Source organism: Podarcis pityusensis, assembly GCF_964106645.2.
Source record: "Podarcis pityusensis genome assembly, chromosome: 3".
NCBI lineage: Eukaryota > Metazoa > Chordata > Lepidosauria > Squamata > Lacertidae > Podarcis > Podarcis pityusensis.
Window position 1 is genome coordinate 111,841,102 of NC_138026.1, and position 25,944 is coordinate 111,867,045.

At 45.2% G+C, this 25,944-nt stretch overlaps 2 protein-coding genes and 1 long non-coding RNA gene across 3 annotated transcripts in view; all 3 read right to left on the reverse strand.

Moving 5' to 3' along the window:
• Nucleotides 1-1,420: 1,420 nt before the first annotated feature.
• PNPT1 (polyribonucleotide nucleotidyltransferase 1) overlaps nt 1,421-25,944 on the reverse strand; it is a 42,104-nt gene continuing 17,580 nt past the window's right edge. The window contains 17 exon segments of the mRNA XM_081000941.1: nt 1,421-1,741; nt 4,399-4,446; nt 5,051-5,129; nt 7,125-7,180; nt 7,488-7,594; nt 9,359-9,442; nt 10,430-10,490; nt 10,492-10,514; nt 14,076-14,139; nt 14,239-14,310; nt 15,187-15,296; nt 15,399-15,452; nt 16,401-16,490; nt 16,575-16,641; nt 20,208-20,244; nt 22,006-22,076; nt 23,239-23,341. Of these exon segments, the coding sequence (XP_080857067.1) occupies nt 1,586-1,741; nt 4,399-4,446; nt 5,051-5,129; nt 7,125-7,180; nt 7,488-7,594; nt 9,359-9,442; nt 10,430-10,490; nt 10,492-10,514; nt 14,076-14,139; nt 14,239-14,310; nt 15,187-15,296; nt 15,399-15,452; nt 16,401-16,490; nt 16,575-16,641; nt 20,208-20,244; nt 22,006-22,076; nt 23,239-23,341 (1,282 nt within the window). The 3' untranslated portion in view covers nt 1,421-1,585.
• The window catches only part of EFEMP1 (EGF containing fibulin extracellular matrix protein 1), a 131,712-nt gene continuing 117,666 nt past the window's right edge, over nt 11,899-25,944 (reverse strand). The window contains exon 13 of the transcript XR_013984776.1: nt 11,899-11,980. The gene's annotated coding sequence lies outside the window, so the exon portion shown is untranslated. The remainder of the gene's footprint in view (nt 11,981-25,944) is intronic.
• LOC308472988 lies at nt 18,156-18,447 on the reverse strand. The gene is made up of 2 exons (XR_013983852.1): nt 18,399-18,447; nt 18,156-18,304 (listed from the first exon to the last, which is right to left on the reverse strand). It is a non-coding gene; the product is annotated as an uncharacterized lncRNA (long non-coding RNA).

Sequence of the window (25,944 nt, forward strand, 5' to 3'; positions counted from 1 at the left end):
CAAATTGATTGCTCTGCTTTCCTTTGGACTATATCCATGAGGCTGAAAGGGGGTCTTGTCATCTGGGCAGCCTCGCGCCCCAGGGAGGTCACAGCACTGCTGTTAATGCAACGGCTTTACTTCACCTCCAGAGGCACACTCCATTGGCTCTCAAGACAGACGGATGCCAACAGCTGCACTCTCAGTATGGTTTTAACACTGGAGAGCACCCAATATTTCTTCTGGCTGTTGGTTCATTTTGACATTTAGGTTATCGCTTCTACTGGGAAGTGCAGCTCCCAATATGCAACAATAATTTCAAAGTACAACATACTTGGGAGCTTAGCATTTTATGAAAATAACATAGTAAACCCATACATCTTGCAAGGTTCCTTTCTGGTTAGAGACAGTTTCGTTTTGCTCATCCTGTGTTGTTCTTCACACTTACATGTCCCCCCAGGAAGGTAGATTGTCACATTTAACAATGTGCATCCCTGTATGTACAATTAGTGTGTCTTTTTTATTCTGAGGCCAAGACTTTCCCTCTTGTGCTATTGTACACAATGGCAGGCTCACCATTTCTAATATAACACCACAAGAGATTTGCAGCAATGCTTCCAGAGCTTCAATAAATTTATCAGATTTGCAATTTAAGGCATCCATTTCAGTTTTCATCTTGTTTTTCCTGAACAGACGTTGGCAGCCCACAGGCCACCCTCTCTCCACCAGTCTTTACACATCCCAAAGGTTTTTCCTGCCTAACCACCTGTATCTCTCAACTGGTAGCTTGAGGACCTGATTCCAGTGTGAAATATATGTTACACATTCAGCATGACCAAAAGACAAAAAAGCCACACTGTCTTGGATGAGCTCTCCTGAAAATGTCTTTTAAAAAATGTTCATAATGGGATCAGCCTGCCATTCTTCAAAGTCGAACTAATTTTGCCAGATTGCTCCTGTTCAGTTATAAATATGCATTTGCTAAAATGTTCGCCCGCAAAGTTGTGTTGTGCAGTTTGCTCCATTTTATAGCAGTCAGTCCCATCGTCACTAGTTTCTAATGGGAAAGATGCACATAAAATTGTATTGAAAGGGTTTCAAAGCAAAGCCTACCGCAGAGTTAAATAGATCATGGAGGTCATTTTCTGTTATGCGAGAGAATGAGCTGTTTGGATTTTTTAAAGACATTCTTGCAAGCCGAACAATATACAGAAGAGAGCTGTGTGCGCACACACACAAGTATCTTCAACACACCTCTTGAGCAACAAAAGGTGTTAAGCAGAAGGCAGTTTTCTTTTCTTATTGTCTGGAAACAGTCCAGCTACTTGGAAGTGTTGTTTCAAGTTTTACATAATTTATAGAGGTGTTGCTATGGGCATGTTTTTCAAAAGGAAAAAAAATCTACAAGGGGAAAAGAAAAAGAATCAAACGACAGAAAACGTGAACTGATATCCACTGATCTTTATACAAAATTTAAAATATTTCTCTGTGTGGTATACAAACCTGCATGATAAGAAGCTGTCACTTCACAACAATTTAGTCTCTTGTCAGAGGGTCACAGCATTGGTAAGTCCAGAAAGATTTCTACAATTCCGAATAAAAGTTGCTACGATGTTGAACTAGCAGGCTCTGGAATGGCACCTCCCACGACTATATTGCTTTTGTCACTCAGTGTTTTAACAACTGTTGTAGCTGGAGACTGAAGCACTTTCCTCGAAAGCCTCATTCTGCCGTCAGTAGGATCACGCCCAAAATATTTCACCTGTTCATTGGGAAGAAATGGGATTGATTGTAAGGGGATTTGACACTTCAGTATAAAAGTTAAAACACCTTAATTGTTTTTTAAAAATCCTATTTTTAACTATTTGCTTGTACAATATAGGCAGACAGTATTAATAATAACCCATAAGAGGTACTCAAGTGATTTTAGAAATAGGACATCTTGGGTATGACTGAAAGCCTCAATAGTGAAAAGGCTTCCCTTTCTTTTCTACTAATAACATTTGAGGATTCCCTACTGATGCACTAAGTAATTCCAGAAAACCAGGAATACCTTGTGCAGGAAGACTTTTGTGGGCCATCACAAGTGCATAAAGGCCTTGTGGTCCCATTTTTGTTAATTTCTGTTTTGGACCATGGAGAGCATTGACTTTGGCCTCGTTCACCCTGAGCTTTGAACCACATTACAAACCTTGGTTACAACCTTTGGTTTGTGTGCAAAGAGCCTGGGTTCAGACAACACATTAAGCCAAACCATGGCTTACAGCAAAACAACCAGGAGGAGCTAAGCAGCTAGAGTCTTCAATCCAAGAGCCTACACCTTTGCTCATTCACACTATGCCACACTTTGGTTGAGCATGATGTCCAAACCGAGCCTTTGCGATGTACCGTAGATTCCGGCGTATTAGGTGACTGGGCGTATAAGACAACCCCCAACTTTTGCTGCTCAATTTTAGAGTTTGAGAGTTTGAGAGCCACCAGGGGCAGAGCGTGTACTCCTCCGCTGCCTCTGTCGTTGCAGCAGCAGCAGCCCGAGGTGAGGGGTTTGGCGGGTGGGCGAGTAAGTTCCCCGCTCGGAAGGACTTTCCGTGTCTCCTTCTGTGGGGAGGGAGGAGGAGCAACGGCAGAAGGGGCAGAGCACACACCCCTCCGCTGCCTCTGCCGTCGCAGCAGCCCGAGGTGAAGCGTTTGGTGGATGGGCAGGTGAGCGCCGCACTCGTAAGGACTTTCCGCCTCCCCTTCTGTGGGGAGGGAGGAGGAGCGACGGGAGAAGGGGCGCCTCTGCCCACCGGCTCCCTCTCCTCCTTCCCAACACGTATAAGGTAAAGGTAAAGGGACCCCTGACCATTAGGTCCAGTTGTGGCCAACTCTGGGGTTGTGGAACTCATCTCGCTTTATTGGCCGAGGGAGCCGGCGTACAGCTTCCAGGTGATGTGGCCAGCATGACTAAGCCATTTCTGGCAAACCAGAGCAGCGCACGGAAACGCCGTTTACCTCCCTGCCGGAGCGGTACCTATTTATCTACTTGCACTTGGACGTGCTTTTGAACTGCTAGGTTGGCAGGAGCAGGGACCGAGCAATGGGAACTCACCCCGTCATGGGGAGTTGAACCGCCGACCTTCTGATTGGCAAGTCCTAGGCTTTGTGGTTTAACCCACAGCGCCACCTGCGTCCCTTCCCAACGCGTATACCCTGTGTATAAGATGACCCCCGACTTTTGGGGTGATTTTCCAGGGATAAAAAGTCGTCTTGTACATACGGTATGTATATGGACCTGTGGGATTGTATGAGACAAGAATATATACCTATCAACCCCCCTTTTCCCGTAGTCCTGCTTTCAAGTGGGGCTTCACCTAACAGGATGTTCCTACATACAAACACACTGAGCACAGTTCTAGCTTTTTGGGTTGGACCAGATGATCCTCATGGTCCCTTCCAACTCTTTGATTCTCCCCCAACAGACCAGTTTTCTACGTGCGGAGGCTCATTCAATAAGGACAAGGCCCTCTCGCAGTTGGAAAGGGTGCATCTCAGAAACAGGCCTCCCACCTCAGGCAGACCCTGTCCCAAGTGGGAATGCAGAAGGACAGCCCTACTGTCAAGCCAGAGGAGTATGAAAAATGAAAAGAGAAAATTCACCACAGGATTCCCCCCAATATTGAGTCAGTTTACTAGCCAGCTACTATTTATAGTCACCAGTGACCCACTTCACTCCTCTGAATCCTCTGGCAAGCGCAGAAGAGTTAGGAGAAAGGAAGGGAGGAGTCTTCTCTAATTTGCACTAATGTATGGAGAACAAGAACATTTGTCCCACTTCTGGGAAGAGATCCCTGCTGTTTTCTCACCTTATCTGAAGCAGAGTGCGAATGGGAGCTCTGGGGGGGGAATCTGTGCTTCACTGCTTTACATGCCAGAGAGCCAGGAGAATTTATCCCTGGCAAGAGGATTTGTGGACACCTGAACAGGCACACACTCTCATCCCAAACAATCCCACAGGTGCATTATTAGGACAGTATATGAACAGCAGAAATCATATAGCATAGCAGAGATCTATTACGTACAGTGGTACCTCTGGTTAAGAACTTAATTCGTTCTGGAGGACTGTTCTTAACCTGAAACTGTTCTTAACTTGAGGTACCACTTTAGCTAATGGGGCCTCCCACTGCTGCTGTGCCGCTGGAGCACGATTTCTGTTCTCATCCTGAAGCAAAGTTCTCAACCCGAGGCACTACTTCTGGGTTAGCGGAGTCTGTAACCTGAAGCGTCTGTAACCTGAGGTACCACTGTAACCTAATGAAATGCTAGCTGCGCAACAGAAACAGTTTACGGATGGTGTCCACTGAGTTTACATACACATTAACCTTCTTAAGACAATTGAAAAACACCTAGAGGATTTTCATATATTGGTTTAAAGTTTACCTGGATTTCTTGGCCAACTTCTAATCCAAGAGCACTGGGATGTTTAATCTAGAACAGAGGGTCAATATCATTATTTTTAGCCAATTATTTGCCGGAAAATCCTACTCTCCTGGGGCATGAATTGTTCTTCTTGTACCTTTCCATCTTCCATTTGCTTGGTGTTAACATGTAACTGCAAAATTCTCTAAATGGCCACCATGGTCAGAACGACCCATTCATGTGACAGTAATTGCACAACATCAGTGGGGCCAAAGCTTAAAGATAATGGGTGAGATGGAAGATAGTACATGCAGGTGTCCCCTCACACAACTGGGCTTCTCCATCATCTCCTCCCCTCTGCAGCTCCTCACGCACTCTAGAGGACCATTTGGAGCAGATTTGGGGCAGGGGGGCGGAGTCTGGGATGGTGGTGGAAAGAAAAGAAATGAAAAGTTCCATTGCATCAGCAGGTGGTCATGGCGGGATATTGGCTGTACACTTACTAGTTAGGTTGCTCCTGCCTCAAATGACTCTTCTGATAAGCATGGCCAAAAGGCAGACTTCTTGACCTACTAGCATAGCTTCCTGAGCACCACATCTCCACAGTAATGGCACGGGAAATAGCAAAAGCACCAAAGCACAACTCAGCCACTACTGAAGGAAAAATAAATACCTTTCTTTGATCCAGCTGAGAGTTGTGAAGTAGAACGGGAGTCATGTTTGGGTACAATTTTACCATCACCCCAATATCTCTGCATTAAAAAAAGGAGAAGAGTAGAACTTGCTTTACGTCAACAGAATGTGATAAGAGGGCTTGTGTTGCACAATATATCCTTACTTAGATGAAGCTAAGCCTGTTCCACACATTCGTCTATTCTTGGCAGGATAAAAGAACCACCTTATTTTTTGCAGGCTTGTTTTCTTTACTTATTCTCTAACCTTTTCTGAAGTGCACACAAAAAAATGCTTTGCAGTCCTTATCTCAATAGATTTTTGTGGACATCTTGATCTCCATTCTTATGTAGTGAGGCTGGTGAGAACATGGGTAGGGGGTCAGCATTAAATCACATATAATAATAATAATAATAATAATAATTTATTATTTATTATTTATACCCCGCATCTGGCCGAGTTTCCTCAGCCACTCTGGACGGCTCCCAATCGAGGATTAAAACAATACAGCATTAAATATTAAAAACTTCCCTAAATAGGGCTGTCTTCAGATGTCTTTTAAAAATAGGATAGTTGCTTATTTCCTTGGCATCTGATGGGAGGGTGTTCCACAGGGTGGGCGCCACTACCAAGAAGGCCCTCTGTCTGGTTCCCTGTAACCTCACTTCTCGCAATGAGGGAACTGCCAGAAGGCCCTCGGCGCTGGATCTCAGTGCTGAACGTTGAGAGTGGAGACGCTCCTTCAGGTATACAGGACCAAGGCCGTTTAGGGTTTTAAAGGTCAGCAACAACACTTTGAATTGTGCTCGGAAATGTACTGGGAGCCAATGCAGATCTCTCAAGACTGGTGTTATATGGTCCCGGCGGCCACTCCCAGTCACCAGTCTAGCTGCCGCATTCTGGATTAATTGCAGTTTCTGGGTCACCTTCAAACGTAGCCCCACACAGAGTGCATTGCAGTAGTCCAAGCAGGAGATAACTAGAGCATGCACCACTCTGGAGAGACAGTCTGCAGGCAGGTGGGGTCTCAGCCTGCATACCAGATGGAGCTGATAAACAGCTGCCCTGGACACAGAATTAACCTGCGCCTCCATGGACAGCTGTGAGTCCAAAATGACTCCCAGGCTGCGCACCTGGTCCTTCAAGGGCACAGTTACCCCATTCAGGATCAGGGAGTCCCCCACACCTGCCTGTGCCCTGTCCTCCCAAAACAGTACTTCTGTCTTGTCAGGATTCTACCTCAATCTGTTAGCTGCTATCCATCCTCCAACCGCCTCCAGGCACTCACACAGGACATTCACTGCCTTCACTGGTTCTGATTTAAATGAGAGGTGGAGCTGGGTGTCATCTGTATACTGATTTAAGGGTCTGGGAGGGAGTTGTGGAACGATGTACTCCCTCATGTCTGTTGCACACAACTGCCTTTATATATGGGCAATAGCAGTTGTGCAATTCCAGATTCACTTCCTAAAAATATAATTAAACGGCTGGATAGCGTGCAGAATCAGGTCAGTTATGAGATGAGGGAGGTATCAGACTAAACAGAAGCTGCATCGAGACGTTTACAAATCACTGCACTTGTATTTAACTTTAAAATGACCTATTTTTAAACATACCGTATTTTCCCGTGTATAAGACTAGGTTTTTTTTTACCAAAAAATTAGGTTTAAAATTGGGTCTCATCTTATACACAGGTAGTGCTGAGGGTTGTTTTCTTAATTTGGAGTCCCCCAAAATAGGAGGCGTCTTATACATGGGGGCATCTAATACACGGAAAAATACGGTAATCCTTCAAATGAAGAAAAAAAATATTAGTATTCACCACCATTTTCAGATTTGTGTTCATGATGTTTGTAGGCATACATAAAATATACATTATATACTCAAGCTAAGCAACGGAATAGTTGCTTATATAAAGCACACATGCTCAAAATAATGTACATTGTTCTCCTTCCTCCATGTTTAATCCTCAAAACAACCCTGTGAGGTAGGCTGGACTAAGAGGCAATGACTAGCCTAATATCACCCAGTGAGCTTAGTGGATCATTAGTCATTATAACCTCAGTTTCTCTTACCTCAGTTCTGTTATTGTGGCTGTATAAATAGCTCCAAATTCCAACTGATAGTCCTGCTACAAGAAAGAAACCAGAAAGAGATGAATGACTAGTTCCGCAAAACCAAGGAGTCTGGAATTTGTGTGTGTGATTCGGCACAGGACCTGCTGCTCGATGAAAAATGCAAAGTTCGCACTGGGCACCAACAAGCCCTTTCTAATAGCTCTATGGGTTGTGGCCATCATATCTTAGTTATATGTTTTAGCACACCCTATCTAATAGGCTTAAGGCAGCAGGAAAAGCAGCCGTACCTATATTAAGAGATGGATCTTGATACATGAAGCATATGCACAATATATCAAAGTCCTTAAAATATGCACTTACATCATCTTTGCAGATTTCGGTAATAAATTCTCGTGCTTCATGCATAGCGGATGGCGTTGGAGCAAATACGGAAAAGGTCTCTTCGTCTATTTGGCTAACAGTTACCCCTGCGGGATAAAAATGTGGATAAAATCAACACTGCTGTAAAAAAGAAAGAAAGATTGGGTGTTTTTGTACAGGAATTGTTAAGTGACTCAACACACTGGTGCTAGAGATGTGTAGGAATCAAGGGGTGAAAACATAACGCCCAAATCGTCAACGTAAGATCAAGAGGAAGGAGCAGACAGATTTCAGACTTGCTGGATCTACTCTGCAGATTCCTGAGACAAGTGAGCAGATTCTGAGCCTAGGAATTTGTTCTCCGTTCCACAACGGAGCTGAACTCACAGTCCTTATGGAAGAAAATTCCACTCTTGCTCACTGCCTCTCACCAGCCTACATGTCAGTGGGAAAGTAATCTTGCTGCTGGGTGTCAGAAATCTCCGTGCTAATCTACAGTGATGCCCCGCAAGACGAATGCCTCGCAAGACGAAAAACTCGCTAGACGAAAGAGTTTTCCGTTTTTTGAGTCGTTCCGCAAGACGAATTTCCCTATGGGCTTGCTTTGCAAGATGAAACGTCTTGCGAGTTCTTTCGAGTTTGTTTCCTTTTTCTTAAAGCCACTAAGCCGTTAATAGCCGCTAAGCCGCTAATAGCCGTGCTTCGAAAGACGAAAAAACCACAAGACGAAGAGACTCGCGGAACGGATTAATTTTGTTTTGCGAGGCACCACTGTACTGCAAAGAGATCTGCCAGTAGGTCCCAATGCACCTTCTTGCTCATCTCTGCCATGAATGAATTCTCCTCCACGTTGTTCACTATAATGAAGGATGCCAATGCCATACACGTCTCTCTCAGGAAATTGAAGCCAACTAGCTTAAGCAAACTCTGGAAGATATTGGTTGTTCTTAAGGTTAACGGCAGGAAGTGCAAAGTAGAGAAAGTTTTCATGGGACAGGGAAAGAGTCTACAGGTATCATCATCATCATCATTATCGTCATCATCATCATCATATATTTATACCCCGCCCATCAGCCTGGGTTTCCCCAACTACTCTGGGCGGCTTTCAACAAAATATTAAAATACAGTAATGCATCAAACATTAAAAGCTTCCCTAAACAGGGCTGCCTTCAGATGTCTTCTAAAAGTCTGGTAGTTGTTTTTCTCTTTGACACCTGGTGGGAGGGCGTTCCACAGGGTGGGTGCCACTACCGAGAAGGCCTTCTGCCTGGTTCCCTGTAGCTTGGCTTCTCACAGGGAGGGAACCGCCAGAAGGCCCTCAGCGCTGGACCTCAGCGTCCGGGTAGAACGATGGGGGTGGAGACTGGAAAAGAGGAGACTGAGAGGAGATACGATAGCCATCTTCAAAAATCTAAAGGGCTGTCACGTTGAAGATGGAGCAAACTAGTTTTCTCCTGCTCCAGAGGGTAGGACCTAAATCAATGGCTTCAAGTTTCAAGAAAGGTGATTCTAACTAAGCAGCAGTACAAATTTTAATATTGGTAAGAGCTTTTTGACAGCAGAACGGACTCCCTTGAGAGGTTGTGGACTCTCCTTCCTTGGGGGATTTAAGCAGAGGTTGGATGGTCATCTGTCAGGGATGCTTTAGTTGGGATTCCTGCCATCACAGGGGGTTGGATTAGATGACCCTCGTGGTCCCTTCCAACTCTACAATTCTATGATTCTCGTCTACATTCCATTTGCACTAAGAGAAAGCACACGGCCACCAGAAAAAACTTTATTTGTATCCCTGCTTTTAGTCTTTGGGGAAGGAGGACAGGATAATTTAATAAATTGGCAAAAGTACACATCAAAAAGCAACGAAGACTCACCAGTTTCAGCTTGAAGTTTTTTTAAATTATAACCTCCAGGGCCAACAAATCTTGCCCTTTTTGATAATGGCACCTGAACGTTTTCTGAAATGCAGAGAGTTTAAGTGAGAAATTTGTTGCAATACTAGGAGCAAGGGCTTTCCAAACCCACACTACCTTTTTTTTCCTGGCTGTACGTAAACGTTAATATTTTTAGAGACTTAAAATGTCGTGGCATCGTTCTGGAACTCATTTTCTCCAATGGGAATAAAAGTTCCATCCATGGGACACTCCTACCAGTAGATGAGGGGAGGTGAACTCCTCTGATTTCCCATGTAACGCCCTTCTGCCCCACAAAAAGGATTTGGAGTGTATATGAGAATGCAGGAGGAATCAGGAAAAGCTACCTTTCTTCTTTCTGCCAGCAGGATCCTGTTAGATCAAAAGCCCTTCCATGAATAGAAGGGAATTCAGGACCTAAACTATTATCTTAAAGACGTAACTTTTCAGCTCAAAAGATGCCATCACTTTATGGTAGCCTTGTAAGTTAAAATTCATTAGTTCACAAAAAATGGGAGGGGCGGTGGCTTTGCCATACTAGTAGTCTGAAATGAAGTATAAACAAAATTTACCCTGAATTTACAAATGTTTACTCCCTGCCTGATCACCTGGAGGTGATTCTTACTTGCCAGATATAACCAGCCAAGTTGATGTTTACAAACCAGCATTATTTACCTTATTTTAGACGTGGGATGAAGCCTTTAATAGTACTGTATCCTGAACAAATTTTTTAACATGCTTATGTGACTTTTGTTATCAAATTTCTCCTTTCGTTGTAGCTCCTTTCAGGACTTTTGTAGTGGGAAGTGAAATATACATTTAAGAAACCTAAGCCTATACTGAATTAGGAATTAACTTGAAAGAAAGGTTCTAATCTAAAAAGCAATGTATGCATAGCCTGACAACTATGGGCTGTATCCTTGACCACCAACCACTGTTCTTAGAAAGAATGGTTTGCGAGAACTTTGGCCGTCCAACTGCACTCCCCACCCCACCGCTCAGAACATGTACAGTTAATTAAAATGCTATTACCTACAAGTGGTCCGTTCTCTTTTCTGCTTGCTCTAGGTTTTGCAATCGTTTTGTTCATAATTTTGCAGTATTTCTCTCTTTGCCACTAAGGGAGAAAAACACACACACACACACACACACACACACACAAAAAACCCCTTCTAGTTTAAATATAGAACACACATGTTAAATGCTTTCATTTTTAAAAAAAATCTCTATTTTGTTGCAAGGAAACCTTCCTTTCTTCCCTAATGCTTTTTAACATGACTAATCAAGCAAAACTTTTGCATGCAGCAGCACAGCGAGGGTTTGAGGCACTTTTGGGGAGCTGCATTGTTCAATAAAAGAGCAGAATTGTTTCCAGTTTTATGCTTCATAAAGGCATTTAGGGCAGCAGATCTTCTGTCCAGCCCTGTGCATTATTTCCAGCGCGTTTTAAAAAGCCCTACATCTCCCTCCCCCAGGTGAAGCACATTACACTACAGAGCACTTAAATCACTGTGCAATAATGAATCCTTATTCCATTGGTGTAAGCTTTTGCTGGTACAGTGGTACCTCGGGTTACATACGCTTCAGGTTACAGACTCCGCTAACCCAGAAATAGTACCTCAGGTTAAGAACTTTGCTTCAGGATGAGAACAGAAATCGTGCTCCGGCGGCGCAGTGGCAGCTGAAAGCCCCATTAGCTAAAGTGGTGCTTCAGGTTAAGAACAGTTTCAGGTTAAGAACGGACCTCCAGAACGAATTAAGTACTTAACCCGAGGTACCACTGTATTGTATTGACCGTGCGTGTGTGACTTCTGAAGCTGATTCTTGGAATACAAAAACACAACACCCAGTGCAATCACAAGTTCATCTAAATTATGGGCCACCATATGTTATTTAGGTAGAAACCACCCTCCACCCTCAAATTTATTTCAATGAACACCTTGCTTGGAATGGGTCACATTTGCTTATGTCACATGGAACGCTTTCTCTAACACACGGCTTTTCTGCAAGCAAGCTAGCAGATGCAAAGAAATCAAAATTGCTTTCCTGAGAAAAATGAGAGCAAGCCAGCTTTCTTTTTCAGAAACAGAAGTCACGCTGGGTGGGCAGAGTTCACTGCCTATAAACAACAGTTTGGGAAGAAATATGGCTAAGCTGTAAGCCAAAGAGTATCAAAGCAGATGATGCAGTTGTGAATTCACAAGGTGTTTTCCCCATGCCAGCCTTCACCAACATGGTGCCCTCCAGATGTTTCTGACCATAGCTCCCCAGCCAGGATGAGGCAGATGGGAACTGAAATCCAGAACCTCTGGAGGCAACAGGCTAGTGAAAGCTGCCCCATATGGAGTAAAGTTTGCAATGTTTAATTATTTCTAATTGGTAAATCAACTACAGTGGTACCTCGGGTTACATACGCTTCAGGTTACATACGCTTCAGGTTACAGACTTTGCTAACCCAGAAATAGTACCTCGGGTTAAGAACTTTGCTTCAGGATGAGAACAGAAATTGCACGGCAGCAGCGGGAGGCCCCATTAGCTAAAGTGGTGCTTCAGGTTAAGAACAGTTTCAGGTTAAGTACGGACCTCCGGAACGAATTAAGTACTTAACCCGAGATACCACTGTATCTAAACCTTTATGCCAGCCTTTCTCAAATTTGGATTCCCAGATGTTGTTGGTCTACCACTCCCATCAGTCCTGACTGCTGCCCCTGCTGGCTATGGAAGATGGGAGTTGTAGTTCAACATCTCAGAACCCAAAGTTTAGAAAGTCTGCTTCATATGCTGATTAGTCATGGTGGCTGCAACTTAAATACATTCTTGGTTATTTTTTTGAGGCTATTCTGCTTAATAATAAAATAATAATAATAATATATTATTTATACCCCACCCATCTGGCTTGGTTTCCTCAGCCACTCTGGGTGCCTTCCAACAAAATATTAAAAATACAATAAAACATCAGACATTAAAAACTTCCCTAAACAGGGCTGCCTTCAGATCCATTCCTTTAAGAAATGAAAACGATAACATGAAAAGGAAAATATTAAAGCTGGGCTCGCCGTCTAACAGTCAATGGTAGGTTTTGTTTATTAGATGCAAGATAACTCTTCATTCTCCTGCCAACCTAGCAGTTCGAAAGCACGTCAAAGTGCAAGTAGATAAATAGGTAGCGCTCCAGCGGGAAGGTAAACGGCGTTTCCGTGCGCTGCTCTGGTTCGCCAGAAGCTGCTTGGACATGCTGGCCACATGACCCAGAAGCTGTACGCCGACTCCCTCGGCCGATAAAGAGAGATGAGCGCTGCAACCCCAGAGCTGGTCACGACCGGACCTAATGGTCAGGGGTCCCTTTACCTAACTCTTCATTAGGACACCAAATTGAGGTCTCGCAGCATGCACATTAAAAAAACTGATCAGTCATTTTGCTTCGAACAGGGATAGTTAACATGTGGCCTTCCACATATTGTTGGACTCTAGCTCTCATCAGCCCCAGACAGCATGGGCATGGTGAGGGACAATGGACAAAGTCCAGAACCATCTGGAGGGCCACAGGTTCCCCACCCCAGTTTAAAATGAAGTGACCCATAAGCTAAAAGCTCTTTTATAAAACTTAACATGAAGGATGAGGATCTCAGTATTATCATATTTTTATTTTTTAGATTGTGTCCAAGGAGTACCTTGGCTCCAAACAAATATATGCCCAGTGCATATCTTTCGTCTTCAAGTCTTTTATTACATTTTACTGCATATAGAAGCATTCTGAATAATGCATATTAGGTCAATAACCTCTCAAATATGCTGAATCCCTTTAATATTAAATATTTTTTCCTGCATATCATGAACCAGTCGCCTAACTTTTAAACACTGGAAAAAGAGACAACCAATTTACCTGGCACATAAGAAACCATACATTTTACCAATGAAATGATTTTTTTTTTTAAATTCACACATCAAAATTATTCTTCTCACACCACTGAACTTCCTATGTCTAACAATGATTGCTTGTTACACCAACAATTTTAACCAGGCATCCTCAAAAGGCCAAAACAGGGCCAAAACCAGAAGAGCGATTTGTTAATTTATTATTTGTGCTCATAGTGCAATGTGTAGTTCACCAAATGGGACTAGCGCAGGTAGCAAAAATATGAAAATCGCTGAAGAAAAACACAAAAACGAACAGTATCAAAGAAAAGGTGGTTTGACGTCCAAGGACTTTCAAATCAGGCAAAAGCATGTTTGTGGACCTGAGGTTCTGCCCCCCCCTGGTATGTAGGGACAGAATGCATGCCGTTACAGAAGCTTTCAAGAGGCTTTTATTTAGAAGGCTTAACCTCAAAGAGACCACCTAAATACAATAGTCAAGTCAGAGATTAAGGTGGGCATTGATAAGGATTTACAGTGGCACCTCAGGTTACAAACGCTTCAGGTTACGAGCTCCGCTAACCCGGAAGTAGTTGCGAACTTTGCCGCAGGATGAGAACGGAAATAGCGCAGCAGCGGGAGGCCCCATTAGCGAAAGCGCGCCTCAGGTTAAGAACAGATTCGGGTTAAGAACGGACCTCCGGAACGAATTAAGTTCGTAACCTGAGGTACCACTGTACTGTTCTAATAGGGCTGATTGTCCATTTCATGGGAAATTATTAAAACAGCAGTGAAAATCAAACGCCACGCGCTCTACACTCACCTGTGGCTTGCTGAATTGCTTCCATCACAATTTTTAGGGGTATCCCTGGTAGTTTGATATCAGCCTAATGATACACAAGTGAAAAAATTAAAATCACTATCAATAGCATCTTTTTTTCTGGAACAGAGGTTTATTTCAAATGAAGAGGATTGGAGGAGGATACCTGTAAGGCAGTGATTCCTTTATTCGTTCCAGCCATTTTGAAGTCCATATCACCATGATAATCCTCTATTCCCTGCAGAAAATAAATATATTCCAAATGTCTTTCCAAGACCACAGAGGTTCTACTCACAGACCCAAAAAACCAACATCCCAGCCCTGAATATAATAGAGGGATTCTACTACAATAGGTTGAAACAATTCCTACATTTTGGCTGCAACCACAAAACCTATACTTGCAACATATTTTCACAGTCGGCCCCTGTCTGAGGAACCTTTAGCAGAAGTCCCCTCATTATAGTTTCATGGTTTCCTTGGAAAAAGTTAGATAACAAAGTAGGGGTATTTTGTATAAGAGTTTGAATACAACTGCACTACAAGCTTAAGCTTATTTTAAGCCAATGAAAGTGGTAAGAATTCTATCAGAGAACACTAGCTCCATCAAAAGAACTATGATTTCCAAGATTTCAGGTAAGCAGACACAATTACTGTATACCAATTCATGTATACATCTAATGCAGAGGTCTTCAACGTTTTTGAGTCCATGGGTCCCTTGACCAACTACATTCGTTCTGCCGCACCCCTGTGGGGCTCAGAAACCCAGTTGTGTCACACCCTTTTTCAAACACCCTCCCTTGTGGAGTGTTCCCTCAGCCTCCTCTCCTCCCCACTTTCCACAGAGCCACCATTCGCCTGGGGAGCTTGTATACAGGGCTGCTGCAACGAACAGCTGTGCAAGCCTTTTGGAGGCAGAGACGTGAGAGGGCATCAGAGGAGGCAGGGAAGGACAGAGGCCAGTGTTGCCCATGGCACCCCTGACCATCATTCAAGGCACCCCAGGGTACTTAACCTGAGGTACCACTGTAATTTACACATGTCACAGATATGAGTTTTAAGCTAGAGTCCAGATCTTTTGAATACTGAGAAACAAGACTCAATTAGGAACTCTTACCAGAATGTCTGTTAGCAAGCGATAATCCTCAATGTCTCCATTTTTTTCAGAATTAGCCCTGGAAACCAAACCAACAGCAACACCTGCGACAGGAGACGATATTGGGACTCCTAACAATAAAAGAGAAATTATGCATTTCTGAGTTTTGGTGCCACTTCCACTGACCTATGCATAAACACATCCCAAAATATGAATTCTTCTTTGTGGAATACCTGCATCCATCAGTGCCAAACTCCCACCACAAGCAGAAGCCATTGACGATGATCCTGGAAACAGAAACCACAAGATTATGCAATCAACCATTTCTGAGTAGCCACTAAAATATATGATCTGCATATAAATAAGTTTCTTAGCAACACAAAAGACATGGACAACCGTTTGCCACCGTATGATTTATATTTCTCCCTGGGATAGGGGGTTTTCTTTCTAGATACAAGAAGCACTCGGTTTTTGCACCGTTTTGTTGCGGTTCAGAAATTTCAGCTAACATCTGCAACAGTAAATAGTCTAAAGACATGTGCTCAAATTATGGGGCAAAGAGTAAGGTAAAGGTAAAGGCACCCCTGACCATTAGGTCCAGTCGTGACCGACTCTGGGGTTGTGGCGCTCATCTCGCTTTATTGGCCGAGGCAGACAGCATACAGCTTCCAGGTCATGTGGCCAGCATGACTAAGCCGCTTCTGGCGAACCAGAACAGCACACGGAAATGCCGTTTACTTTCCTGCCGGAGCGGTCCCTATTTATCTACTTGCACTTTGACGTGCTTTCAAACTGCTAGGTTGGCAGGAGCAGGGACTGAGCAAAGGAAGCTCACCCCGTCGAGGGGATTCGAACCGCTGACCTTCTGATCGGCAAGTCCTAGGCTCTGTGGTTTAACCCACAGCGCCACCCGCGTTCCTGGGGGAAAGAGTAGGGGTTTCCCTAATGAAATCCACAAATATTAGGCCAAAGCCCATTAGCTAATTCATGACCCCTTGCGCCTTCTAAAAAGGGGGGAAATCTCAAAAAGTAACAGGGGTGGACCTCATCCTTTGCCCTTCCCATTAGCCTTGTGATAAGGGCCCTGCCAGATTTCAAATCATACGTGTGGGGCGAGTGGAGATAGTTTTATTAGCGCAAGCATTTCTGCTTGTGCGATGGAACAATCTGCTTAGTGCTAAGTTGAATTCCACCCACACATTCTGAGCAACAGTCAAATAATAAAAATCAAATACCATTTGACTCCAGTACTTCTGAAGTAACCCTTATTGTGAAAGGGAATTCACTGGGAATCACAGGCTTCAAAGCCTTCTCTGCAAGTGCACCTACAAGTAAAAAAATTATGTTGTGAATTACAAGGAGTAATTCAGTTTCAGTCTAGATATTCAGCTTCTTCTGTTCTTACTCACCATGGCCAAGCTCTCGTCTATTCATGCCAGTAATTTTGCCAATCTCGTTAGTTGCGTATGGAGGAAACTGCAAAATTTTAATATATCAAGAGGGGGAGAATGTCAGTATAATGCTTTTCTGATTGTCAGCATTCATTTCAAGGCAAACATCCATGGAATTCACCCAAAAGGATAAAAATATGCTCATGCAATGAGTCATTTGCAGAGTTATTAATATGCTACCCTTTGGAATAATCTTCAGCCACATATTTTAAGTTGTACACTTTCACAGTCGTCACGAAAACAATATGACCTTTTAAAAAATAAACTATCTGGCTTATCCTATGCGGAGTTATGCACACCTAATGAAAGCAGCAATCTTAAGTAGATCAGAGTGAATACTTGCACTATAATTTGAAGTGATACAACCTCCAGACGTTTTATCAGTTAAAGTAGCTTTACTTAGAGGTGCTATACTATGCTGTACAAATGGAAGTTTGAATTAGTGCCTAATTTTAAGGTTTAGACACTTTTCAGGATCTTCTCTTTCAAAGTATGAAAGAGGTTTCTTTCAAAACCTAATTGAAACTCTCCAACATTTTTAAACGTGTCTTAAAACTGCAGAAAGGTCTTAATGCTTAAGTTCAGCCATCTTTCACAATAATCTCTGTAGCTTCAGTACTCAAAAGTTTCACTGTCAATATAATTTGGATAAGCTAAGGGATGATTTACAAATCGTAGTTTTAATAAGAGAGGGTGGGAAATCGAAAATTCCAGTGCATCAGGTTCCTTTGTGCAAGCAGCTACGGATGCATAGCATTTTCAGCAATCACCTATCTGGTTCTGTATTCCTGGATCAGACTGATCCCACTGCTACTGTTATTACAGTGGTACCTCAGAAGTCAAACAGAATCCGTTCCGGGAGTCCATTCGACTTCCAAAACGTTTGGAAACCAAGGCGCGGCTTCCGATTGGCTGCAGGAAGGTCCTGCAGCCAATCGGAAGCCACGTCGGACATTCCGGTTCCAAAGAACGTTCCCAAACCAGAACACTCACTTCCGGGTTTGTGGCATTCAGGAGCCAAAACGTTCGACTCGCAAGGAGTTCGGGATCCAAGGTACGACTGTATTTCCACCATCTACTACTGCTACATTATATCTCACATTTCCTTCAATGGGCTGAAGGTGGAGCACGAAGATTCTCCCCTTCCCCATTTTATCCTCGGAACCCTATGAGGTAGGCTATGCTGAGAAACTGTGACTGGTCCAAGGTGAACTTCTTGGCCGAGCGTAGAACTGAAACCTGGATTCCAAGGTCCTAGCTCAGCACTCTAAGCACTACACCCTACTAGCGTATGGTGGACTCACTCCAAACCTAATCTTCCCCTAATCTCGATCTCTTTCTATCTCTCATACACACTCTGGTGTGTTTGAGAGACAGAGAGAGATTAGGAAGAGGCAATTATGGGTGCTTTAGCTGAGATCCGTGGATGCTTTAGCATTTCAGGGGATTGTACCAGATGACTCTTGGGGTCCTTTCCAATTCTACAGTTCTATGATCCTGACATTAGGAGGAGGAGGAGGAGGAAGAGCAATCCTCCCATTTACAGTGGTACCCCGCAAGACGAACGCCTCGCGAGACGAAAAACTCGCAAAACGAAAGGTTTTTTCGTTTTCGAGTTGCCTCGCAAGACGAATTTCCCTATGGGCTTGCTTCGCAAAACGAAGCTTGCCCCGGGGACAGCGGGTCTTCTCTTTTGAAGCAAGGGGCGGCGAGGAGAAGCGATCTTCTCCCCGCAGCCCCAGGTCCGGGGACAGCGGGAAGCGCTTCCCGCTGCCCCCGGACCTCTTTTGAAGCAAGGGGCTGCGGGGAGATCGCTTCTCCCCACCGCCCCTTCCTTCAAAAGAGGTCCGGGGACAGCGATCTCCCCGCAGCCCCTTGCTTCAAAAGAGGTCCGGGGGCAGCGGGAAGCGCAGCGCTTCTTCCCCGCTGCCCCCGGACCTCTTTTGAAGCAAGGGGCTGCGGGGAGATCGCTTCTCCCGGTGCTCCGAAGCGGGGCGGGGGGGCGGGAACACCTGCCCCAGCCGCCCCACTTCGGAACGCTGTTCCGAAGCGGGGCGGGGGGGCGGGAACACCTGCCCCAGCCACCCCACTTCGGAACGCTGCTCCGAAGCGGGGCGGGGGGCGGGAACACCTTCTGAAGGCGGGCGGGGGGCGAAAGTCTTTGTCCCCCCTGCCCGCCTTCCCAGGGGCTTTTAAATCGCCCTGGACAGCGGAGAAGTCCTCCGCTGTCCCAGGGCGATTTTAAAATGCCGCCCGCCAGCATTTTAAGATCGCCCGGACAGCGGAGAAGTCCTCCGCTGTCCCGGGGTTTTTTAAAATGCTGGGGGTGGGAAGAAAAGCCCTTGTCCCCCCCCCCCCAGCCTTCAGAAGAGGTCCGGGGACAGACTGTCCCCGGACCTGGTCTGAAGGCGGTTTCCCTAGGAACGCATTAATTGATTTTCAATGCATTCCTATGGGAAACCGTGCATCACAAGACGAAAAACTCGCAAGACGAAGAGACTTGCGGAACGAATTAATTTCGTCTTGCGAGGCACCACTGTACCATATTTTTCGCCCTATAGGATGCACAGGACCATAGGAGGGGGAGAACAGGGGGAAAAAATTCTACCCCTCTCCGCTCAGCGCCCCTTCAGCAAAGTGGTAGGAGAAATGGAGCCCCTTCCATTTCTCCTCCCGCTTCGCTGAAGGGGCGCTGCGCAGAGAGGGAAAACTGTGCAGCGCCTCTCCAGCGAAGCGAAGCCTGGAGAGCAAGAGGGATGGGTGTGCACCGACCCCTCTTGCTCTCCAGGTTTCAGGCGGCTATCTGCAAGCCTTCGGAGCACAGCGGGAACTCCTGCTGCGCTCCGAAGACTTGCGGATAGCTGCCCAAAGCCCCCAGAGCACAGCGGGAGTTCAACGAAAGCAAAGCGAAGCCTCCGGAGCGCGGGGGGAGCTCTCCCTCTGCGCTTCGGAGGCTTTGTGTTGCTATCGCTGAAGCCAAGGAGCCTGCATTCGCTCCATAGGACGCACACACATTTCCCCTTCATTTTTGGAGGCGAAAAAGTGTGTCCTATAGAGTGAAAAATACGGTATTTGCTTTTGGACAGCAAAGCAACCAGCGAACACAGCTTGTCAGCAGCAGTCTCAACAAAGGTTCTCGCCTATCCAAAAACGAGCAAGAAGCAAAGGTGTGAGTGAAAAGGAGCCTGTTTGTTTCAAATACCAGCGCTATTAAAGTCAGGGTGAGGGGAGAAGACGCTTTATTTATGGTACATATTCAGCTGCTTTTTTAATATTATTTTTTAAAGCACCCAAAGCAGTGTACGGTATTAAAATCACAAAACAATTAAAATAAATACATTATAGCACTGTGCAACTCTATACAACCCCTAAATACACCCTGACACCGCAAGATGGACGAACAGCAATTCCACATACAGCCTGTCTCCCTAAAGGAGGCTCCGAAGAGGCCTGCATGCAGCTTTCAGGCCTCAGGAACGGGCTCCAGGTATAAAGAAAGCAATTCGAGAACAAGCCCCTATGTTTTCAGAGTAATTACTCCTAATAATTAAGCACAAATGCTTTTTATGAAGCTGAAGTGAGTTCCCATACCTCGTAGTGGAGCATGAAGTTCTTCTCCTTTATTCCACTAAAAACAGAAACAAGTGTTACAAAGAACTAAACGAGCTGCAAGTAATTTACTTACATCAGGAACCCCTTGAACCTTCTGTCGACCCTCTCTCTCTCCGGAAGGGGATGGGTACAAATGAGGGGTAGGTTTCTGTAATACCTTAAATACTAAGGGAAATTCTTTTCCCGGGAAGGCCTTGCCTGACTGCCTCTACCAGAGCTCAGAGAACAATATTAGGGTACAGTAAGCTACTCTTGGACTGCAAGAAGATCAAACGTATCCATTCTTAAGGAAATCAGCCCTGAGTGCTCACTGGAAGGACAGATTGTGAAGCTGAGGCTCCAATACTTTGGCCACCTCATGAGAAGAGAAGACTCCCTGGAAAAGACCCTGATGTTGGGAAAGATGGAGGGCACAAGGAGAAGGGGACGACAGAGAATGAGATGGTTGGATGGTGTTCTTGAAGCTACCAGCATGAATTTGGCCAAACTGAGGGAGGCAGTGGAGGACAGAAGTGCCTGGCGTGCTCTGGTCCATGGGGTCACGAAGAGTCGGACACGACTAAACGATTAAACAACAACAAAGCTACTCTAGCATTAAGGCAAAGTGCATCTGAGCCCGGCTTACGCTTCATTGCGAAGCTGGGTGAGCAGCAGACCAACAACAGATTAAATAATTTTTATCTGAGTAATCGTTTGCATACAGGCGGCGACCATTTCTTGCGGGTGTTCCGATCCTGTTCTGTCTTTGATCACGTGCCAATTGGACACGGCTAAGATGGCTGCTGCCTATATAACCAAAACCATGTTAGAAGTGTTTTTCTGATACTGACTACAGTGGTACCTCGGGTTACATACGCTTCAGGTTACACACTCCGCTAACCCAGAAATAGTGCTTCAGGTTAAGAACTTTGCTCCAGGATGAGAACAGAAATTGTGCTCCAGCAGCGCGGCGGCAGCAGGAGGCCCCATTAGCTAAAGTGGTGCTTCAGGTTAAGAACGGACCTCTGGAACGAATTAAGTACTTAACCCGAGGTACCACTGTAAATAACAGATGAAGCAGCCTTTGTTAGATTTCTGCTTATTGTTAAAGCAAAGTCCGTGTTTTAATATATCCTGCCATTTCTCAATACATCTGCTCCACTGATTAGGATTTGTCCGTAACCAGTTAGAACTATCCCCTATGGAATAACCAACTCACATTAGATCACATTGCCTGATCCAATAAAATTTTTGTCCCTACAGAACAAAAACCCAGCAACTTTCTTCTTAGGAAAGCTTTTAATAACTACTTTTGCACTGTACTGTCTCAGGATTACTTCCAAGTTCAACTTAGCTACGTTATTTTGATATTCTTTTTTGCATGTGGCCAGTCTTGATTTCTCTGAAGGGGCTGTATATACCCATTTTCAATGATGTTTAGAGAGATTGCCTTCAAAGAAAAGGTGATTTCATATGAATTTCGGAAGCTGCATTACCCCTGATCAGATTTGCCCATACGGTCCAGTTTATCGACTCTGACTGGCAGAAGCCTGCCCCAAGCTCTTAGGCAGGGAGAGGCCTTCACCACTGTCTGCCACCTGATCCTTTTTAAATGGAGATGCCAGGATTGAACCAGGGATCTTCTTCATGCAAAGCATGAAGCTCTAACCACTGAGCTATGGCCCCTCCTGATTTACTTGAAGATTATGAACACAAGGTCCTAAAGAGTCACATGGTGCAATTAACACGCCAAAGTCAAGTTGGGGTTTGAAAGGAGAAGGGATGGTGGTATATATACCTTAAAGCGGTTGTGATAACGTCAGATTTTACACTCGATTCCAGTGAGTCAAATGTAACTGTGCAGAGGACCTAGAAAACAAAGGTCTATTGAAAATACTGTGGTTTAGGGGAGAGGAATTAAGTTCTCAACAAATAAGAAAATGCAATGATTCAAAAGCAAGACACATAAAAACCCAGATAAGGTAAGCATTGCTCTGGGCACAAACTCACAATGATATCAGAAGGGGAATCATTGACATGCACGGTTTGCACTGCACTGTGTTGGATTTACAGAGAACAACTTCAAGTTTCAGCCCTCCCCCCTTCTTGGTTCCAAATTCTGCTAATTATGAACCAATCTAGAGGGCACATTTGCTATTCTAGCCTTCCCACCGGATACCAATTACAGCTGGGCGAGTCACTAATGCAGTTCAAAGGTGTGACAACTTTTAAATTGACATTTGTTAGAAGAACTTGCAGTAAAATATACACACAGTTCTTCTGAACAGATTTTCTTTTTGGCGACGGGGGGGGGGGGGGAACTACCACACACACACTCTCCACCCCCACCCCCATATATATATATACAGTGCTTTTTTCTGGCGGGACGCATACCCCTAAACATTTTGTGAATCTAAGTTTGGTCTCATTGAGGGGCACTATTTCAATATGAATAGGAAAATGAGAGCACCCCTAAACATTTTTTAAGAAAAAAGCACTGCACGCATACACAGTGCTTTTTTCTAAAAAATGTTTAGGGGTACTCTCATTTTCCTACTCATATTGAAATACTGCCCTTCAATGAGGCCAAACTTAGATTCTCTCATATATATATATATATATATATATATATATATATATATATATGAGAATTTATCACCCTTCAATTTAAGCAGAGCAGCAGGTCTGATTCATAGATGCTGTTATTTTAAGCAATTCGCCCACGGGGAACCTTTTCATTCACTGACTCACACATCCCCCACACAGTGCGGTTTTTAATAGTGATGCAGAATGTACGTGTACTCTAATTTTATAAGCACGCTCGGAGAAAGTTAGGAATGATTTTGCACTTATTCAAATAAAGAATCAAGTTTATTTCAGGATGGTCTTCAGGAGCTTATCCGCACCATCTAAGTCAATTTCGTAAATTTCATTTTAGTTGCTGACCCACGGCCACTGAACCACAGTATTTTTATTTTTGAGTAAAATAAAAAACGGAAAAAAGGGGGGGTAAAGGAAGATCAGTGAATACCTGGGTTTGGCCCCTCTGAAATAACGCTGATCCATGAAGGGTTTTGAACATGTCCACCTCGCAAGTGATGTTTCTAAGTGAAGTCAAGTCTCGACCATCACATCTATGGGAATAAAGCAGCAGAGAGGACAGTTTCCACGGGTTCCTCTCACCTCGGCTCTAGATTTGGCCTGCATTCATGAATATCTGGAGTCCAGTGCAAGTATTATTATGGCTATAACTGGGGGAAAGGGATGATTGTGGCTACCCACCTTGCCTCTAGTCCAGCCTGATGTGCACACATTTGAAGCCACAGTCAAATTAGGCCCCAAAGAGAGCAGGTTTTGGCCTTGGTCACACACTGCTTTTAAACATACTCAAACAAAACCATGATTTAAGGCCTTTCGATTTAAACCACAGTATAAAGCAGACTGGTGCACAGCACTAAAATCACAGGCAATTTGTTCCTCTCCTGCTCCTGATGTATTGCTGGGAGTGAAACCGTGACATGGCCTAGCATTACATCCAAACCAGGGCTGTTAGCTTGTCTCCCTCCAAACAAACCACAAGCTGAAACTAAGGTTTGTTCCTGGCTTACTGCTGCTTTTGGTTCGTTTATAGCACATTCTTAACCAGGCCTACTCAGAAGTCAGATACATAATAATAATAATAATAATAATAATAATAATTTATTATTTATACCCCGCCCATCTGGCTGGGTTTCCCCAGCCACTCTGGGCGGCTTCCAAAAGAATATTAAAATACTATGATACATCAAACATTAAAAGCTTCCCTAAACAGGGCTGCCTTCAGATGTCTTCTAAAAGTCTGGTAGTTGTTGTTCTCTTTGACATCTGGTGGGAGGGCGTTCCACAGGGAGGGCGCCACTACCGAGAAGGCCCTCTGCCTGGTTCCCTGTAACTTGGCTTCTCGCAGTGAGGGAACCGCCAGAAGGCCCTCGGTGCTGGACCTCAGTGTCCGGGTAGAACGATGGAGGTGGAGACGCTCCTTCAGGTATACTGGACCGAGGCCGTTTAGGGCTTTAAAGGTCAGCACCAACACTTTGAATTGTGCTCGGAAACGTACTGGGAGCCAATGTAGGTCTTTCAAGACCGGTGTTATATGGTCTCGGCAGCTGTTCCCAGTCACCAGTCTGGCTGCTGCATTCTGGATTAGTTGTAGTTTCCGGGTCACCTTCAAAGGTAGCCCCACGTAGAGCGCATTGCAGTAGTCCAAGCGGGAGATAACCAGAGCATGCACCACTCTGGCGAGGCAGTCTGCAGGCAGATAGGGTCTCAACCTACGTACCAGATGGAGCTGGTACACAGCTGCCCTGGACACAGATTTAACCTGTGCCTCCATGGACAGCTGTGAGTCCAAAATGACTCCCAGGCTGCGCACCTGGTCCTTCAGGGGCACGGTTACCCCATTCAGGACCAGGGAATCCCCCACACCTGCCCGCCTCCTGTCCCCCAGAAACAGTACTTCTGTCTTGTCAGGATTCAACCTCAATCTGTTTGCCGCCATCCATCCTCCAACCGCCTCCAGACACTCACACAGGACCTTCACCGCCTTCACTGGTTCTGATTTAAAGGAGAGGTAGAGCTGGGTGTCATCTGCATACTGATGAACACCCAGTCCAAACCCCCTGATGATCTCTCCCAGCGGCTTCATATAGATATTAAAAAGCATGGGGGAGAGGACAGAACCCTGAGGCACCCCACAAGTGAGAGCCGAAGGGTCTGAACACTCATCCCCCACCACCACTTTCTGAACACGGCCCAGGAGGAAGGAGCGGAACCACTGTATGACAGTGCCCCCAGCTTCCAGCCCCTCAAGACGGTCCAGAAGGATGTTATGGTCGATGGTATCAAACGCCGCTGAGAGATCCAGCAGAACTAGGAAACAGCTCTCACCTTTGTCCCTAGCCCGCCGGAGATCATCAACCAGTGCGACCAAGGCAGTTTCAGTCCCGTGATGAGGCCTGAATCCCGATTGGAAGGGATCCAAATGGTCCGCTTCTTCCAGGCGTGCCTGGAGTTGTTCAGCAACCACTCGCTCAATCACCTTGCCCAAGAATGGAAGATTTGAGACTGGGCGATAGTTGGCCATCGTGGCCGCATCTAAAGATGGTTTTTTAAGAAGCGGTTTAATAACCGCCTCTTTCAGCGGGTCTGGGAAGGCTCCCTCACGGAGGGAAGCATTCACCACCCACGAAGCCCATCGCCCAGCCCTTCCCGGCTAGCTTTTATAAGCCAGGATGGGCAAGGATCCAGGAGACAGGTGGTTGGTTTCACTCGTCCAAGCAGCCTGTCCACATCCTCGGAGGTAACAGATTGGAATTGATCCCACACAATTTGACTAGACAGGACTCTAGCACTCCCCCGCCCCGGCCCTGCTCCCACGGTGGCGTCTACCTCTTCCCGAATCTGAGCGACTTTATCTGCAAAAAACTTTGCAAAATCATTGCAGGAGATCATGTGGCCCGTATTGGGCCCCGATGTAGCAGGTGGTTCCGCTAAATTGCGGACCACCTGAAAAAGTCTCCTGCTGCTGTTTTCTGCAGATGCAATAGAGGCGGCGAAGAAAGCCTTCTTCGCCGTCGCTACCGCCACTTGGTAGGCTCGACACTGAGCTCTAACCTGTGTCCGGTCAGCTTCAGTGGTGCCCCGCAAGACGAATGCCTCGCAAGACGAAAAACTCGCTAGATGAAAGGGTTTTGCGTTT